Source organism: Rhamphochromis longiceps, linkage group LG18 (assembly GCF_057381845.1).
Source record: "Rhamphochromis longiceps isolate RC_006_pf linkage group LG18, R_longiceps_female_GT1.1, whole genome shotgun sequence".
In the NCBI taxonomy this organism is placed as follows: Eukaryota; Metazoa; Chordata; class Actinopteri; order Cichliformes; family Cichlidae; genus Rhamphochromis; species Rhamphochromis longiceps.
The window spans coordinates 36,441,739-36,462,007 of NC_140574.1; the positions used below are offsets into that span (position 1 = coordinate 36,441,739).

The window sequence follows — 20,269 nt, forward strand, 5'->3', positions numbered from 1 at the left end:
ACACTGTAGTTAAATTGGTTGTGTTTGGAACTTCAAGTACTGCCCAACTCACCACTTAATTCCATAAATTTACACTTTGTGCTGAGGCCTGCAGCTTATGGCCATACCACCCTGAACAGGGCTGGTCTCGGAAGCTAAGAAGGATTGGGCTTGGTTAGTACTTGGATGGGAGACTGCCTGAGAATACCAGGTGCTGTAAGCTTTTCATGTCATTGAACTGCTTTTGATCCAGAGAAGGAGGGTGTTGAAAGACCCAAAGCAGCTACCCATTAATGAGGGCACTTAAACGACATTCCTTTTGGCTGTTTTCAGCAATGTCTTCTGCTGCCAGGTGAGGCCATCCGCACCTCACCGGGGCCTGTGCTGCTAACATAGGTCATCTAAATTATACCAGGGCGTGTGCATCTGGCTGAGAACCGGTGCTTCCGGCTGAGGCCATCTACAACACACCACGGCCTGTGGTACTGGCTGAAGCTGACTGCAACACACCAGGGCTTGCGCTTCTGGCTGAGGCCACCTCCACCAAACCAGGTCCTGTGCTGCTGGCTAAGGCCAACAACACCACACCAGGGCCTATGCTTCTGGCTGAGGCCATGTACACCACATCAGGACCTGTGGCTCTGGCTGAAGCCATATACCCCACAACAGGGCCTGTGTTGCTGGTTGAGGCCATTTTAATATATGTATGGGGTGGCTGTAGCTCAGGTGGCAGAGCAGGTCAGCCACTAATCAGAAGGTCGGTGGTTCGATCCCAGGCTACCTCCTGGCTGCATGCCAACTATCCCTGGGCAAGATACTAACCCCATGTTTGCCTACTGGTGGTGGTCAGAGGGCCCGGTGGCGCCAGTGTCCGGCAGCCTCGCCTCTGTCAGTGCGCCCCAGGGCAGCTGTGGCTACAATGTAGCTGCCATGATGTGTGTGTGAATGACTGGATGTAGTGTGAAGCGCTTAGAGTCCTTAGGGACTAGAAAAGCGCTATACAAATGCAGGCCATTTTACCATAATCACACCAGGGCCTGTGGCTCTGGCTGAGACCACCTACACCACACCAGGGCCTGTACTGCTGGTTAAAAGCTCAATTGAGTCCTTGGTTTAGGGTATTAGGCCACGACGCAGTTACCATTAACACTGTAGTTAAATTGGAGGGTTGTGTTTCGCAACTTCAAGTACTGCCCAACTCACCACTTGATTCCATAAATTGACACTTTGTGCTCAGGTCTGCAGGTTACGGCCATGCCACGCTGTGCACGCCCGATCTCGTCTGATCTTGGAAGCTAAGCAGGGTTGGGGTTGGTTAGTACTTGGATGGGAGACTGCCTGGGAATACCAGTTGATGTAAGCTTTTTATGTCATTGAACTGCTTTTGATCCAGAGAAGGAGGGTGTTGAAAGACCCAAAGCAGCTGCCCATTAATGAGGGCACATAAACGACATTCTTTTTGGCTGTTTTCAGCAATGTCTTCTGCTGCCGGGTGAGGCCATCCGCACCACACCGGGGCCTGTGCTTCTAACATAGGTCATCTAAATTACACGAGGGCGTGTGTCTCTAGCTGAGGACCTGTGCTTCCGGCTGAGGCCAACCACACCACACCAGGGCCTGAGTTGCAAGAAGAAGCCACCTCCACCTCACCAGGTCCTGTGCTGCTAGCTGAGGCCATCTACCACACACCACGGCCTGTGCTTCTGGCTGAGGCTGACTGATACACACCAGGACCTGTGCTGGCGGCTGAGGCCATCTACACCACACCAGGGCCTGTGGCTCTGGCTGAGGTCATATACACACCACACCAGGGCTTGCGCTGCTGAATGAGGCCATCTACATCACACGCGGGCTTGAGCTGCTGGTGGAGGCCATCTACACCACACCAGGGCCTGTGCTGCTGGTTAAATGCTAAATTGAGTCCTTGGGTTAGGGTATTAGGCAAGCATGCAGTTACCATTAACACTGTAATTTAATTGGAGGGATGTGTTCGTAACTTCAACTACTGCCCAACTCACCACTTGATTCCATAAATTGACTCTTTGTGGTAGGGCCTGCACCTTAGGGGCATACCACCCTGAGCTCGCCTGATCTCGTTTAATCTTGGAAGCTAAGCAGGGTTGGGGTTGGTTAGTACTTGGATGGGAGACTGCCTGGGAATACCAGTTGATGTAAGCTTTTTATGTCATTGAACTGCTTTTGATCCAGAGAAGGAGGGTGTTGAAAGACTCAAAGCAGCTGCCCATTAATGAGGGCACATAATCGACATTCTTTTTGGCTGTTTTCAGCAATGTCTTGTGCTGCCGGGTGAGGCCATCCGCACCTCACTGGGGCCTGTGCTGCTAACATAGGTCATCTAAATTACACCAGGGCGTGTGCATCTGGCTGAGGCCAACTACAATTCACCTGGGCCTGAGTTGTAGGATGAAGCCACCTCCACCTCACCAGGTCCTGTGCTGCAAGCTGAGACCATCTACAACACACCAGGTCTGTGCTCCTGGCTTTTGCCACCTACAGAACACCAGGTCATGTGCTGCTGGCTGAGGCTGAAAGCAACACACCAGGGCTTGCGCTTCTGGCTGAGGTCACCTCCACCACACCAGGGCCTGTGCTTCTGGCTTTGGCCACCTACACCTCACCAGGGCCTGTGGCTCTGGCTGAGGCCATCTACACCACATCAGGTCCTTTACTTCTGGCTTTGGCTACCTACACCTCACCAGGTCCTCTGCTGCTGGTTGAGGCCATCTACCCCACACCAGGGCCTGTGCTTCTGGCTGAGGCCATCTACCCCACACCAGGGCCTGTGGCTCTGGCTGAGGCCATCTACACCACACCAGGTCCTTTACTTCTGGCTTTGGCCACCTACCCCACACCAGGGCCTGTGCTGCTGGATGAGGCCATCTACATCACACGCGGGCTTGCGCTGCTGGGTGAGGCCAACTACCCCACACCAGGGCCTGTGCTTCTTGCTGAGGCCACCTACACCACACCAGGTCCTGTGCTGCTGGTTAAATGCTAAATTGAGTCCTTGAGTTAGGGTATTAGGCAAGCATGCAGTTACCGTTAAGACTGTAGTTAAATTGGAGGGTTGTGTTCGCAACTTCAAGTACTGCCCAACTCACCACTTGATTCCATAAATTGACACTTTGTGCTCAGGTCTGCAGGTTACGGCCATGCCACGCTGTGCACGCCCGATCTCGTCTGATCTCGGAAGCTAAGCAGGGTTGGACTTGGTTAGTAAATGGATGGGAGACTGCCTGGGGATACCAGGTGCTGTTAGCTTTTCATGTCATTGAACTGCTTTTGATCCAGAGAAGGAGGGTGTTGAAAGACCCAAAGCAGCTGCCCATTAATGAGGGCAAGCTTAAAACATTTGTAGAATATAAACAGAGCACTCTGCTTCTCTTTACAGCTCCTCACTCCACCAGGGCTGTTTGGCACTTTCTGATAGTGAGCAAATGTGATGTATGTACTGCAGCAGTCATACAGACAACTGGATGGTCCAAAAGTTGGCCGACCTATTACTGGCTGAGGTTTTAGTAGAGTTGTGGCTGAACCACATAAAAATATATCATTAATTTTAATCTCCCCAATCCATTATAATGTTATGTTGGAATGTTGTTAAAGAGGGTCAAAATGTTTCAACCCAGTTTGTTTCGCAGATTCTGTATAGCAGCTTTAATATAGAGAGAACACAACTTCCAGATTGTATGAATAAAATCAGTTTTTTTCTTTTTGTCAGTTTAACAGTTTCTGTTGTGCCTGCCACTGCTCCCTGTCTGTTTTCTTACCTGGTTCTTCCTGACCTTGTACTTTCTCCTTACGTTCTCCTCTTTCCTCTCTCCCTCTTTGGACTGACAATCATACACAAATAGAATTTATTCAATTAGATGAAAAATTACATTAATATGAAAAAAATACTATTAAGATCACTAACAAAAAGTCCTCTCTCAGTGTACTTTCAACCAAAAGGCAAATAACTAAACCACACGAACATCTAATAAAGGATATAAATATTGAAACACTGATCCAACATTATTCTTGATTTACAGATCATTTGATTTTACACTTTTACCTGAATGTGGCTCCTTTTTAAAAAAAAAAAACTTCCTTATATCCATTATGAACCTGGCTGTCTCTCTGTACACAAACACACACACAACAGGAGTAATGGGCATCCAGTCAGTTAGCTAGTAAGTATCCATTTCAAACAGGACAGTGGTAACAACAGCAGGCTACGAACAATTGTAAGTTTTAGCTTTTAAATAGGCTGTATACATTTCAATGGGAGCAACAGGACGGTCAAATGGCGCTGATTTTACTACAGAGTAGGACGGATTGTAGGGCAGCAAACATAATCGGAAAACACGTTTTCAACAATGCAGGTCACCTGGTGTAATGTTTTTCAGCTAAAAAGAAACATGCTCTGACTCCTACCTAACTATATAAAGAGTAACATGCAGCTGATATGTCCTGTCTTAAGCCAGGCACTCACACCTCCGCTCTGCTGCGTCTCAGCCACCATCGCTCTGGCACAAAGGGCACCAGAGCCAGAGCAGGGGAGAGCTGGAACAAACCATTTTGGGAGAGGGGATATCTATACTTTTGTTGTTAAAATATTACATCTCAACCAAGTACAGTACTGTATGCTTTTCATATTTTTAGTAGTGTGTCACACAAACAGCAAATATTGTCAAAAAAGTAATAAATCTTTGGGGGTGCTTTGCACAGCACGCCGAAGTTGTGTTTTTAAATCGTGCTCTATTTGGATTGGATTACACATTAAAAAAATGTGCAACCAAAAACTGTTTTTGTTCAGCTTTAGTACAATAAAAATAAAATATAACACAAACACAAAATGAAGGAGAGATGACAAAAACAACGGGAGAAAGAAAGGACAGGAAGGAGGAGAAAAAAGATTTCGGCACACTGGGCTAAACTATTCGTTTTAGGGAAACATTGCAATGAAAAATGTGAGTATTGATGAGACAATAGAGAATGTTATATTACACTGTATGAGGAAGAAGCAAGAAAACTGATTGAAAGCCTAAATGGATTTAATCTTAAACTAGATTTAATTGATTGACTTAGAAATAAATCAGGAAGCAAAAGTTATCAGGCCATATTTAATTATCTTGGACAAACGCATTTGTGTGACATGTGGATCCACACTCCATACCAGTTGGTGGCGGTATTTCACCAATTCGTTGTTTGTCAACAGCCAAGAAGAAGGAGCAGCAGGCGTCTCCTGCGCTGCTGGGAGCAGGAAGTTGAACAACGACAACAAAGGCTGTGTTAGTTGAAATAATAATATATTTAATACTGGTAGATATGGTTTTTGTCTCCCCTCTGGTTTTGCCTTAAGTGAGGTAAGTGTCCGGTTCTGAAGAACTAGCTTGTTGTATTGTCGCTGACACTGGGACGTTTTCGCCTGTTGTTAGCTTAGCATCCATTTACTACGTTGGATCATCTGTTTTCATTTCACCGTTAGTTGAATTGTGTACTTGATCCAGTCACGACTGTGTTCTGATGCGGTGTTATAGCTGTCAGTGCAAAAGCAACACTAGCTTTTGTTGTGTTGCATTAACGTTAGGCGGCGGCATTAGGACCACAGAAGCCATTTAACAGTGTCTGCCAATGAAGTACTGTCATTTGGAAATGGCTTTCTATCCCTGCGACAGAGCAGAGTTTAGTCCGCTTCTTGCTCTGTGACAGCTCCAGCGCCCCTTCGTCCGGATGGGATAACCGGAAGAAAATAATGGACGTGACATTCACGTGCATGTGATGTGTCAGGATTAGACTTTACCTTCAATAATTGCACAGCATTGTTGGTTTTATAAACAGGACCTTGAAATCTGTATGTGTCTTCACAAGTGGAATACCATCTTAGACCCGCAGCATACAGTCCCCAAAACCAGTGGCTAACTACCTTCCTTTTATCGCAAATTCTTGAAAAAGTAGTTGCTAAACAGCCAACTGATCATCTGCAGAGGAATCGCTTATTTGAAGCGTTTCAGTCAAGTTTCAGAGCTCATCACAGAAACAGAAACAGAGTTAGAGAAGGATACAGATGATCTTGTTATGGTCTACAGCGTTCAAAATGTTATTACAGTGATAAGAGCATCTGTAGATCAGATTGAATTAGGTTGAATTACTGGCACACGATGGTGCTAAACATGTTCAAAAAACTTACTTCTTAAATCCAGACAGTGTGAAAATTCCTGCCAGGTTTTAGATGCTTTATGGTGTAAATTAGCCTTTATACACGTAGTGTTTAATGTCCACAATAATCAAGGTATCTAAACCAGTCATGAGTGTTAAAGTTTGTAAAGCAAAGCATTGCTACATAAAGATCAGCCCTTTCGATATTTCTCTCTTTAAGCAGGTCCTCGTGTGGAAACCTTTGGACACACCTGACACCTTATTTGCTGAGCAGGACTATGGAGGAAACAAGCAGGGAGGCAGTTGCCACTGCAGTGCAGCGTGTGGCAGGGATGCTGCAGAGGTCAGATCAGCTGGATAAAGTGGAGCAATACAGAAGAAGAGAAGCCCGTAAAAAGGCGTCAGTGGAAGCGCGGCTCAAGGTGATGTTTCCTCTGTGTGTACTGTTGTTGTTATCTTAGCAATGTCTACTATTTAATTCAATAACAGCTAAGATAAAGGTATGCTTTTTTATAGAGAATGTATTCATTAGTAATCTACACAGTAGATGGATACACGTTAAACAAGAAAGCAAAGCATTTGTATATAGCACAAGGTTATTAAGTCCCAGTAATTCAACAATGATGCTGAACATGAATGTTTCCTGGTGGTCCTTGATGTTCTTCAGGCAGCCATTCAGTCCCAGTTGGATGGTGTTCGGACTGGACTGACCCAGCTGCACAGTGCTCTGCTAGATGTCAAAGATATCCAGAGTTCATTGGCTGATGTCAGTAAAGACTGGAGGCAGAGCATTAACACCATTGAAAACCTAAAAGATGTCAAGGATGCTGTAGTTCAGCACAGCCAGCTGGCTGCTGCTGTGGAAAACCTAAAAAATATCTTCTCTGGTAAGTTTAGCTGAACCTAAAAACTTCAATCTAAAAGATGCCAACAATATTCTGTTACTATAGAAACCTTATCTGCTCTTGGTTTTTACTGGCATGGGTGTCTTTTTCCTTTGCTTTGTGTCTAGTGCCAGAGATAGTGGGAGAGACACAGCAGCTGATAGAGCAGGCAGAGCTGCTGCAGGCCCACAGGAAGCTGATGGAGCTGGAGTGTTCACGTGATGACCTCATGTATGAGCAGTACCGTATGGACAGCAGGAACACCAGTGACATGCATCTCATTTCCATCTACTTTGAAGATGTAAGCGAACATAGCAAAGTCGATGCAGAGAGTTGGACCAGTGGCAGCCTTGCCCCTAAAAATATAGCTTGGAACAAAATCCATCACAAAATACAACAAACGTTACAAATAAGTTTGCTCAGACTACCTGTGTGGTTGCGCGCACGTGCCTGCTAGAATACATTTGGTGGTCAAACTCCATTACAGTGTGCTTAAAGTTCATGCAAATAATATGCATGTGGAATACATGCAAAGCCGAGTTCCAGTTGTCACTTGGAATTGTCCTCTTGGGTACAAGTTCGTGCATCCCGGTCAACTGGCAGTACCTGCCTTGTTTAAGAATTTGATTGGACAAGTCAGTGTCATTCACACACAGTGCGGGTGCTTTTGTCATTTGAAAACTCTGAATGTTGAAAGCATTGAAAAGGCATAAAAGAGCTACGTCTGAAAAAAGTGAATAAAAATCTCCGATAGTAAAAGTGTTTAAAAAAAATACAGTTTATGAGTAAAAAATCGTTTGACTGGCTTCATGAAGGGACACCAATGCCTTAAACTTGTGTTCATTCTTCTTTTTTTTTTAACCTTTATTTAACCAGACAAAAAAATCCTGTGATTAAAAATATGGCCTGGTTCAACACAGGTAGTTGTAGAGAAGCCGCTCAAAAAGCTTTCGCTCTCTCTGTTCTCTTCCAGGTTCAGGGACTGTCAGACGAGCTGGCTAAACAATTATGGATGGTACTGCAGCGGTCCATGGTAACAGTTCGTCGTGACCCCACCATGCTGGTGTCAGTAGTTCGTATCATTGAGCGGGAGGAGAAGATTGATCGGCGTATGGTTGACCGAAAAAAGCAGACTGGGTTCATCCCGCCTGGGCGGCCCAAAAAGTGGAAGGACAAGATGTTTGAGGTCAGAACAGGATAATACTTTGTAAATACTGAGAGAAAAAACAATTTCAAAGGGTCTGAAAACTCTCCACATCTTTTTAAGTACCTGCCAACTCTTCTTAAATCGTATCAGTCATTGTGTTTGTGAGTACTTATCCAAAACTTGTTTACATTTAATTTGCCTTTGCTAGGGCTGCTCAATTAATCGAATTTTAATCACGATTACGATCTGGGCTTTCAGCGATCATTAAAAATGACTGAGCCGATTATTAGCCCCTCCCTCATTTATCCGCGACACCTTAAAGGCCGTCTGTGAAAATATTGTCGGGCATAAACCGGTCCGTGGCGCAAAAAAGGGTGGAGACCGCTGATTAAGAGGACCCGAGGGAAGCTCGGAAAGCTAAGCAGAAGTTATTTGGAGAGTGACTGCCGTTGGTTGAAAAGAGAGTTTAAAAAAAAAAAACTTCAGTGGTGTTGCACACTATGTTATATTATTTTTTTAAAGTCATTGTTAACCCTTTAAAGCCGGTCAGAGCAGCACGCTCCGTTTTGCGTAACTATTGTTAAATCCCTGTAGAACCTGAACCGTGTAAGCTAGCGCAATAATTTGTTTTGCATATGAAACCAGAGGAGTTGTACTTACATCTGATGCCATCAGCTTGTCCTCGGTCACGGTTTCCTTCCACATATAGCTTTGCAAAAATTGCATAAAAAGCACTTGCAGGAACAAAAACATAATATTCCAGAAACACGCTTTGCCGTTCCTATCAGCTGTTCGTAACACTTCCCACAGTAAAATGATGCACCTGCTGTTTTCTTTGCAAATTTGCATCATAGGATTGTTTTTTGTTTTTCCTGCAGTATATAAAAATTGCTGTATCTCCAAAATAAAACTATGAAGACACTCAAAATAAATTTCCTGTTGTTGTAAACTATTTTTTGCAACTTTATTGTATTTAAAGTTTTGAGGGATAAACCTCTTAAATTTCTCCAAGTAGAAATATATGTAAACAAAACAAAAGCGATTTTCAATTTTTTTTGTAGTTTATTGCACTTTTTTGCAATTTATGTAATTACTATGGACTTAATGCATACATATTATTAAAATATGGGCTATAACAGTTGTATTGATGTATAGCAACTTGAAATGCTCCCACAAATGGCACTACAGCATGTAAAAAAAAAAAAATAATATAAGCTCTGGTGGACTTGGTTCTATGGTAGGTCTTAAAGGGTTAAATAAATATCGTCAAATAATCGTGATCTCAATTTCAGTGAAAATAATCGTGATTATCATTTTTGCCATAATCGAGCAGCCCTAGCCTTTGCTTTTATTTTCATTTTCTTCATAAAATATTTCAGTCTTTGTATTTCTGACCATGTCGTTAGTATTCTGTCAGCTGTAGGACTGGTGTATGTCTACAGTGATCTCCATCCACTTATGGAGACCCCTTTGACTCATTTAAACCTGTGTTTGCACTCATGGTTGACGCAGCCACAAAGCCAGTGAGCATTTATGAAGCCTTTGGTGGATTCTGTTGCAGGTGTTGGAGGGTACAGTCAGCACCCGCATTGAGGGCACACAAGCAGTCACAAGAGAGGCTGATAAAATGTGGCTGGTTCGTCTTCTAGAAATAACCAGGAAATATGTTCTGGATGATCTGATTGTTGTCAAAAATCTCATGGTGCAGTGTTTCCCTCCACACTACAACACATTCAACAGGTCAGACATATCATTTCTTGTAAGAGTGTGAAGTCGCAGTTATGTTAAATGTCTATAAATGTCTTTCAGTCCCAACAATCCTCAGCTTATTTGTACATCACTAAAAAACTGAAGATCTGCAGATCTATCAAACTGTTTCCATAGTGAGGTAAAGGGCTTTGTACATTTAGTAGCCCCCCGCCAGGACTACATGTGAAAATGAGTCTGGCTAAATCTGGTATATTTAAGTGCTCGTGTTCATTCGTATGCATTGTCCTTTTTAAATAAACACGAGTCAACGATATATTCTACATATATGCTTTTGTGTGTCGTATTCACAGACGTGCTCACCCACATGTGCACCCTGTATGCGTGTTTCAGGTTTTTCCGTCTTTACCATAATGCTGTGTCCATGCGTGTCAAAGAACTGGCCTCTGAGGACTTGGAGGCTAATGAGATTGTGTCTCTTCTGACGTGGGTCCTCAACACATATAAGAGGTACACACACAAAGCACACTTTGTGAGTCTTTGCTTGGAAGCATGTATGTAAACTGACCTAACCCTGGGGCATCTTACTACTGCTGAGCAAAACTCATGAGGAATCTGCAGGTGTGACAGATGTACTGTTATACAACGAGTGTGTGTGTTTGTCCCAGCGTGGAGATGATGGGCCATCCAGAGCTCTGTTCAGAGTGTGACATCCACCAGCTGGAGCCTTTGCTGCCGCGAGAGGTGGTGGACGACCTGCTCAGCAAATATGTGAAGACCTTTACAGTAAGTTGCTACCAGGAACTCTCTGGATTGTCTCATTCAAGTTATTGTGCCTGTAATTATTTATACAGTATATTGTGCAGTTTAAGTTCTCGTGCAATTAAAAACTGTGAGTGCTGCACTACAGTAGGCCGGCTCCTTGAACATCCAACTGCAAAAGAAACCAACTCCTCATGTCCTCATATCTGTAACTTGTAATGTCAGCATCTCATTAAAAATGACAAACAACAGAAATCAAGTCAATTCCTGTTTCTGTTTGACGTTCATGTCTTTAGTCTAATATAACAGGCTGGCTGCGCAAGGCCCTGGAAACGGATAAGAAAGACTGGCAAAAGGACACAGAGCCTGAGGCTGATCAAGACGGATACTATCAGACCACACTGCCGGCCATCGTCTTTCAGGTAACACGCAGCTCCCCCGTGAGGAGTGAGCCCGTACAGAGCTGTAAGATTTTCAGCCGTGTTGATAACACGCCTCGTGTGAATGTTCTCAGCCAGATGATGTCCGCACTGTTTTTTTTAACTTGGCGTCAACACTCATATTACAGACCACGCCTGTTTTTTCAATAGCATTACTAGCTACCTCTTTAAAATGTAACAAGCCAAGTAACTATTTTAATTAGTTTAACTACTAGAAACACACTGCACTTGATTATTTGTAAAAATGTTTCAACAGTAGCAGAGGATCCTTTACAGGTTCCACACGTTCTGTTAGGTTGGTGTCTTTTGATATTGCACCATTTTTATTCCTGTAAACATTTGTCTCTGCTTATTCACTGGCATGCTCACCCGCCTCAGCCTGGGTCACTGCTGCAGTAATGCACTTTGGTTGGCAGAGAAGAGGCAGAGCACAGAAAGGAGGAGATAGTTTTATACGACTGTAATTAAACTTGGTTATGTTTAACTAGTTACTCTCCAACACTGCTCATTGTTAAAAGCAGTTTATTTTCACTGCACTTGATGAAGAAAAAATGAGATCTAAAGCGTGGTGGGGGAAGTATCGGGGTCACACTGATCAGGTCATGGAGACTTTTCAGGCACAGTGTTAGACTGAAGCTGTCCCTCACTGACTGCAGTTTGAAGGATTTGCTGTGACATTCAGTGTACTGTGTGATGTCTGCTACGTTGTACTTGCTTCTTGAAAGTGCTCCTCTGATTCTGTCTCGACTCCTCAGATGTTTGAGCAGAACCTACAAGTTGCTGCACAGATTGATGGAGATTTCAAAGAAAAGGTTCTGAAGCTTTGCCTGAAACAAATGAACACTTTCCTCCTCAGGTATTTCTGTCATACGCTTTTTTAACTTTTCTTGTAACAGTTCAAGAAAAATGTCAGTGATTTTGAATTTTATGAAGGTGTCATTTAAACCACAGCTTTATGATAAGCTCCTCCTGGAGTAGTGAGTTGCAGGCCTTGATTTTCATGCTCAGACATATGCAAACCCTAGCGCTGTGCAAACAAACTTGTATTTTCCTGCAGCTATTTCCTTGTGTGCACCACTTTTTTCACGAGGACTTAATAGTTCCACTGAGGTGTACACTAAGGGACAACTCACTGCATGTAGTTACACTGACAAATACCTTTATTTCCATTCTGGTGCTGCAGGTAAAATCATTCACCAGCAACTTTAATGAACTGACGCTGCACAGCACTATATACTAATGGCCCTTTAGCACTCTTATTCCATCTGCTGTCTTTTTGCGCACCCTCACATCACAGTTTCACACAACATAACCATTGTTTAAAATGTGTGCGAGAATTATTAGTCTGCATTTCCTAGTGTTGACTTATTGTGAGACTGACAGATTGAAACAATTCACACAGTTCTCTGAAAAACTGTGGAGCAGTTAAAACCAGCGTGATGAGGCTTCGTCATTAATCATTGAATAGAAGCTGTTAAACATTTGAAAGAATCCGGATCATTGTGATGAATAAACCTGTTGTGATGTGAATCCGGTTCTAATTGTTTCTGTTCTCACTTCATTGGGAAGTGTGCTACAAGTGCATCTTGCAACATTGGGCCCAAAATGAACACCCTCAACGTGGTTCATAAAAGTCCCCGGTTCTCCAAATTAAAAGTAGCTAATAATCAATAGTAATTGCATCCATTTAGAGAGCAAGTAAGAGAACAAACTACGGGAACATCTTTACCAGTAACTATGTGTGTTTTGTTTGCAGGTACAGGGAGGAGGCGGTGAGCTACAAAGAAGAGCACCTGAGAGACAGGCAGCTGCCTCAGTGCTATGTGCAGTATATGATAGCCATCATTAACAACTGCCAGACATTTAAGTGAGTTGTAATTTCATTCATGAACTAGTGTTAACATATTATCCAAATAAGAGGTGGATTACTCTAATTCACCCCATCAGCCATAACAGACTGATGGGGTATTGTCATCAGCTCGCTGGGCGGGCAGGCGCTTGGCATGAACACCTAAGATTGTGACACCACAGGTGCATCTACGAATGATCTCAGACAAGTTCAAATCACACTGGCTGGCAGTGTGCTGGCAAAGATTGTTGAAGATTTCTGTTTTTACCTGTGCTTGATACAGTAAGAGCTCAGCGACACTGAGCTCAAGCTGTGCAAAGCTGTGATGTGCTGAGATCTTAATGAAGGCAAATCACTTTCATCAGCTGCTCCTGTTTGTTACACACATCCTGGTGCACAAGAGACAGCAGCGGCTAACAGAAGGGACAAAGTGTGTCAAGTTTTCAAAATAAAAGCCCTCAGTTTCCTAATAGAAGGAAAATGTGCTTCAGACACTTTTGGATTTTCAAAATATAAGCCCTTAGTGTTATACAGGAAGTTATTTTATTGACCACAGGTATGTGTTGATTTTCAAAATAAAAGCAATGGGACAGTCATTATAAGAATTTCACAGGATTGTCCCTTTTTCATAACAAAGGCCTCTGCTTATTGGTTGATGCTGTGAAATGTTCAGTATAAGCCACTGTCAGCAATGTGTGCTACTCAGTCCTTCGTAGAGTCCTCCGTCACTCTTTATGAACTGCAGTCAGCTGGAAGATGTTGCATCATGTTTTTTATTGTTGCACAGGTTTTACCCAAATTCATGCTTTACTGCTATTACATTTAGCAATGACTGTACTGTTTAAACAGTTATAAGGTTATATGTCCTTGTATTATTTATTATGTTTTAATTCGTTTTCAAAACTTTGATGCGAAAAAAAACAGCATGCACAAATTCAGAAGTGGTGTTCTGGAAGTTATGGTGAGAAAACATGCAAAAATATGCCAATATTAATATAAGCCACTAGGGTGTGATGTGTTCTGTAAACACAGGCTGGTGAAAGCGGCTCACCGCTGATGCTGTCTGTCAGTGAAACTGATTTATGGCTCAGTCATGTTATGAAGATTCATTTGTAAACAGTCCCATCTGTCACTCAGGGAGTCCATCAACAGTCTGAAGAGGAAGTACTCTCAGTCATCAGAGCCCACTGACAGTGATGCTGCCATAGAGAGGACGCTCAATGAGGTGGCAAAGGAGGGTTGTCAGTTCCTGTTAGATGAAGTTTTCCTTGATCTTGAGGTAAAAAAACAAAGTATATTTTTAATAATACTATAGTTACTACATGTTTATATCTTGTTTGTTGTATTTCTAGTTTCATTTTCTATTAAAAAAAACAAAACAAAACTCCGGTCTGATATTGTAATCAGATTTTTATTAAATATATTATAAAAGGATGCCAGTCGTGTTTATTGCACGGAGCCTGAAAGTAGTGTTTGACTGTTTGGGTGGTCCAGAAAACACGCCTGTCACGTTCAGTCCACGGCTTTCAGAGGAAGTACTTTCTCTAGTCTTGCAGCAAAGCATTTAGCTACTATTTTGGTGTCCACTTCAAAGGAATATAGGTGTTTATAATCACATTTAAATCCATTATATATTTCCTGTTGATCAATAAGAGACAAATGAATCTGCTGTATATTAGGTGTTGTTGCTTCGAGGGTCTTTGAGCGAGTAAATGAGCAGCCTGCTCTCCTTGCTCACACATTGTAACAATAACAACACAAAAACTTTACAGATTTATCAGCTGAAAGTGAGTCGAGGGTGCAGTTGAGTTCCTGTGAAACAGCTGGTGCAGCTGTTTCACAGGAACTTGTGAAACCTCTTAAACTGAGGATTTATTTTAGCATTACGAATGAATGATAAGAATTTCCTCTGATGTTTATATACTGATTACAAATTATTCTCTCATTGCATTTTCCAGAGTCACTTGAACGAACTGCTGACCAGGAAGTGGCTGACAGGCTCTCATGCTGTGGATACCATCTGTGTGACGGTGGAGGACTATTTCAATGACTTCAACAAGATTAAGAAACCTTTCAATCAGGTAGAAGTTTTGCAAACAGCCGTAGAGTCCAGTGAAATTGAATAACGATGTTTTCAGCATGTAGGTCTGAGCTGTTTGCGTAGCTTCCACAGCTGTAGTGTAACTCTACTCTGAGGACTAACCTGCTCTATGTGCTGTGTGCAGGAGATGACGAGTGAGGCCCTGCGCAGGGTGGTAGTCGAGTACATTAAAGCAGTGATGCAAAAGAGGATCACTTTTAAAAACCCTGACGAGAGAAAGGAGGGAGCTGAAAGGATGATGAAGGAAGCTGATCAGTTCAAGTTCCTCTTTAGAAAATTGGCTGCGGTAAGTTCACATGTGTGCAGTGCTCTTTGGTATGGAAATATGTGGACAGTGTGTGCTTCTTCTCTCATTTTGATAATTACGGCTTGTAGCTCATGAAAATCAAAAATCCAGGATCTCGAGTGACTACAATGTTTCAGATTAATCAAAACAATGAACTACAATAATGTCTGACTTCCTAAAATATATTTCAAATGTATATTAATTTAACATAATACCTCATTCATTTTTATATTGACCTAAATGAGCTCAGACTTGACTCTTTCAAGTTTTGTTTTCGTGTGGATTTTCTACCCTAACTCTAATTGATGTACTGTGAAGAGTTTAACAGCCAAGCAGATGATACACACGATCCTCACACAGCAGCACATGAAAATATTCTTGGTTCTCTTTTGTTTTTTAACCATGTAGGGTGAGGACACGGACTGGCTTTGTGGTGCCATCACTGCTATTGCAGAAGTGTTCAAGCTGACTGACCCCACATTGCTGTTCCTGGAGGTCTCCACGCTGGTGTCTAAATATCCTGATATCAGGTACACAGACACATGCTAACGCTGGCTAGCATTCCAGCTGTTGCCAGCATCATTCCCATATTTTCAGCATGGTACTTTAGACATACAGTGGGGCAAAAAAGTATTTAGTCAGCCACCGATTGTGCAAGTTCCCCCACTTAAAATGATGACAGAGGTCAGTAATTTGCACCAGAGGTACACTTCAACTGTGAGAGACAGAATGTGAAAAAAAAATCCATGAATCCACATGGTAGGATTTGTAAAGAATTTATTCGTAAATTAGGGTGGAAAATAAGTATTTGGTCACCTCAAACAAGGAAAATCTCTGGCTCTCACAGACCTGTAACGTCTCTGTAAGAAGCTTTTCTGTCCCCCACTCGTTACCTGTATGAATGGCACCTGTTTGAACTCATCATCTGTATAAAAGACACCTGTCCACAGCCTCAAACAGTCAGACTCCAAACTCCGCCATGGCCAAGACCAAAGAGCTTTCGAAGGACACCAGGAAAAGTATTGTAGACCTGCACCAGACTGGGAAGAGTGAATCTACAATAGGCAAGCAGCTTGGTGTGAAAAAATCAACTGTGGGAGCAATCATCAGAAAATGGAAGACATACAAGACCACTGATAATCTCCCTCCATCTGGGGCTCCACGCAAGATCTCATCCCGTGGGGTCAAAATGATCATGAGAACGGTGAGCAAAGATCCCAGAACCACACGGGGGGACCTGGTGAATGACCTGCAGAGAGCTGGGACCAAAGTAACAAAGGTCACCATCAGTAACACACTACAACGGCAGGGAATCAAATCCCGCAGTGCCAGACGTGTTCCGCTGCTGAAGCCAGTGCATGTCCAGGCCCGTCTGAAGTTTGCCAGAGAGCACATGGATGATACAGCAGAGGATTGGGAGAATGTCATGTGGTCAGATGAAACCAAAGTAGAACTTTTTGGTATAATCTCAACTCGTCGTGTTTGGAGGAAGAAGAATACTGAGTTGCATCCCAAGAACACCATACCTACTGTGAAGCATGGGGGTGGAAACATCATGCTATGGGGCTGTTTTTCTGCCAAGGGGACAGGACGACTGATCCGTGTTAAGGACAGAATGAATGGGGCCATGTATCGTGAGATTTTGAGCCAAAACCTCCTTCCATCAGTGAGAACTTTGAAGATGAAACGAGGCTGGGTCTTCCAACATGACAATGATCCAAAACACACCGCCCGGGCAACAAAGGAGTGGCTCCGTAAGAAGCATTTGAAAGTCCTGGAGTGGCCTAGCCAGTCTCCAGACCTCAACCCCATAGAAAATCTGTGGCGGGAGTTGAAAGTCCGTGTTGCTCGGCGACAGCCCCAAAACATCACTGCTCTCGAGAAGATCTGCATGGAGGAATGGGCCAAAATACCAGCTACTGTGTGTGCAAACCTGGTAAAGACCTATAGTAAACGTTTGACCTCTGTTATTGCCAACAAAGGTTATGTTACAAAGTATTGAGTTGTATTTTTGTTATTGACCAAATACTTATTTTCCACCCTGATTTACGAATAAATTCTTTACAAATCCTACCATGTGGATTCATGGATTTTTTTTTCACATTCTGTCTCTCACAGTTGAAGTGTACCTCTGGTGCAAATTACTGACCTCTGTCATCATTTTAAGTGGGGGAACTTGCACAATCGGTGGCTGACTAAATACTTTTTTTCCCCACTGTATACAAGAACTGAAATGATGGGATCGTTTTTTATATGGCACATTTACACTAAACATTTTTTTCTCTCACATTGCTGCTTTCATGGTCATTTGAGGAAATAGCATAAGCTTTAATTGCAGTAGTTACCCTGAAAAAACCTACACAAATAGTGTCACCAGTCAGATCTGAGTTTGAATAAAAGACATTAGGTTGCTTTTCCTTAAAATAAGGTTTTTACCCACCACAATACATTTCTACTGTAGCTGCACAGTGTCACATGACATTCGTGGCCAAGGAGTGGCTGACAATAATTAACAGTTAAAAAAAAAAAAGCTGTGAAGTCTGCTAGTAAAATGAAACGGGACAGTTTGCACAGAGAGTACTTCCTGCTCTCAGAGACTGATATAGATGTAACGCTGGATTTATCTGGAAGTATTGAACGTGTCATCAAAGTACTTATTGTTAGGTGTGTGTTTAGTGTAGGAGTAATGCAACATACTCACATTCATATAGTATTTATTCGTTTTTAAGCTTAACCAACACTTTATTCTATATATCTACCTCACATCCATGCATGCCTTTAGACTGAGGGAGGATGTAGTCAGAGGAAACCACACGCTCACAGGGAGAACATAGAAAGGCCCCAGCCAGGGTTCAAGACACTTTTGCTGCGACAGTGCAGCCATTAGACCACCACGAGTGATGACCCAAACACGGGCTGCAGGAAACAGACTTAAAAGAAAGACTCCGTGGCAGTTATAGGGAACCACAATGGAGATCCAGAACTGGTGCTGGGAACCAGGGCAAAGAAATCAAGCAGCTTCTAACAAACTTATAGTGGATTAAATATTCAAGTGTTTGCCTCTCGTGTGCAGGTATAGTTTTTTCATTTGATACATTTTAGTTATCAGTTTTATTGTTCCCAATGCTGTGTGTTTACTGATTTGGAGCTTTAAGTGCACATTAAGCACTAAGTGTATAAAGCTCATTTACTGAGCCCTGCTCTCCAAACCTGACAGAGCTGTAACAGTGTCTGTGTAGCTGGATTTAAGAAGTGCTTACATTTCTGAGTGTTTGGCGCCATCTTCTGTCAGTACACAAGGTTACATCACCAGGTTATAAACTTTTATTTATAAAAGTTTATAACCTTTATAAAATTTTATAAAGGTTATAAACTTTGTTTCTTAAACCCAGCTTCACAGACAGAATCACATCTTTGAGAGCAGAGCTCCATGGTGTAAGTTCGCCTTTGTACATGTAGTGCTTCATGTCCACTTTGAAATGCTTCTGGTTAAAGTGCTCTTTGGAAGGAAGACATACAAAGTTAAAACATGAACTGATTAATATTCCACTCTGACTCCAGGTGGGAACTTGCTCCTGACGTCGCAGCGTTAGAAACGAGAGTTTTTCATGCAATCTGTTTACACATCTTGATGAGGGCGTGCACGCTGAATCGTGTTGGTGTTCTTTCTGTTAAGCATGACCGTGCCATGAGAAAAAAGCTTTTCAGACTTAGTTTAAAAAGAGAGTGCCTCAACTAATGTTGAAGTGTGCCTGATCACCGAGTGAGCCGTGACAGTGCTACCAAGGCCATCAACACCACGCGGAATACAGCATGTGTCTATAATGAGTTTGCCTATACGTGGCTGAGGTTGTTTGTCCCTCCGGCTCTCTGTAGGGAGGAGCACATCCAGGCGCTGCTTGCTGTGCGTGGTGATGCCAGCAGGGAGATGCGGCAGATGATCATCGGAACGCTCAGCGAGAATAAAGTGTCACATTCTGGTGTCACACAGTCCATTTTTAAAGACGTCGCTGTGCCCACCATTGCCATGACGACCATGACTACAATGACCTCCATGGCAACCTCAAAGCTGCTAAAATAAAGCCTATTTCCATGTCCAGCTCCTTCGGTCACACTAGCATAACAAAGGATACTTTATTTTTCACTGGTTCTTGCAGCCTGTTTTCTGTATTCACTCATTTTGTTCCTTCTTTCCTGATCACATGCCTGCTTAAACAAATACAATTTGTATTGTATAAATGGACTGCATCACAAGACTTTATGTCCTCTCCTTTTACTGAACTTCCCTGTGTTACTCTGTTTCTTGTCAGTCATGTTTCTTTACCTTAGCTGTCCCCTGACTTGTGTACAGCATTCAGTTAACTTCGTTTCATTTTTAATAGCCGATACTTCACATTACCTGTATGGACTGAGCATGAAAAGAAATGGAACAAAAGCAGGATACCTTAAGAGAAAAATAACTCAAGAGGCCGTGGTATTCAAGTGTTTGTTTTTTAATATATTTCATAGAAAGTTCACATGAAAAACACCTGGATCAAAAAGTTCTGGTAATCACCAGAAGCTAGAACCAACCAGACAAAGGTTCCAGAGAATCAGCTGATGCTCTCCTAGTGTAATTCATTCACTGTCATATTTCGGCCGGACCCCATCCTAGATGTTGTGGGACAAGAGGTGGGGTTCACCATGGACAGGTCACCAATCTGTTGCTGAGAGACAACTGTGCACACCTACAGCCAATGAACCTAGCATGCATGTCTTTGTGGCATGCGTGTTCAAGAAGTTTCTGTATCCAGGTTCTGTACAGTGCTGGTGTTAGACACGGAACATGCTGTGAATACTGACAGTGGGTAAAAGTATACGACAGACGAATTCCCATACGTCTGTTTGGAAATGTTTAATGATTGTCCAAATCCTGGACACTTCAGCGAGTGGTCAGCAGCTATGCAGCCTGT

The 20,269-nt window shown here is 42.9% G+C and overlaps 1 protein-coding gene and 2 pseudogenes across 2 annotated transcripts; all 3 read left to right on the forward strand.

The window, feature by feature from the left end:
* Positions 1–1,223: 1,223 nt before the first annotated feature.
* LOC146648771 (5S ribosomal RNA) lies at positions 1,224–1,342 on the forward strand (annotated as a pseudogene).
* Positions 1,343–3,142: 1,800 nt separating this feature from the next.
* Positions 3,143–3,261, forward strand: LOC146648772 (5S ribosomal RNA; annotated as a pseudogene).
* A 1,943-nt stretch (positions 3,262–5,204) lies between these two features.
* On the forward strand, positions 5,205–19,782 carry exoc3 (exocyst complex component 3). Of its 2 annotated transcripts, none has more exons than XM_085388571.1 (16): positions 5,205–5,348; positions 6,362–6,563; positions 6,809–7,028; positions 7,154–7,326; positions 7,999–8,211; positions 9,734–9,912; positions 10,273–10,389; positions 10,548–10,665; positions 10,938–11,063; positions 11,837–11,937; positions 12,838–12,948; positions 14,068–14,209; positions 14,889–15,011; positions 15,156–15,317; positions 15,726–15,847; positions 19,194–19,782. In XM_085388571.1, exons 2-16 carry the CDS (start codon positions 6,420–6,422, stop codon positions 19,396–19,398), a joined length of 2,256 nt encoding a protein of 751 aa, XP_085244697.1. In that variant the 5' UTR covers positions 5,205–5,348; positions 6,362–6,419; the 3' UTR covers positions 19,399–19,782. The 2 variants fall into 2 exon arrangements, with proteins under 2 accessions (XP_085244697.1, XP_085244698.1); XM_085388572.1 differs by having other exon boundaries at positions 6,365–6,563.
* Positions 19,783–20,269: the final 487 nt, after the last annotated feature.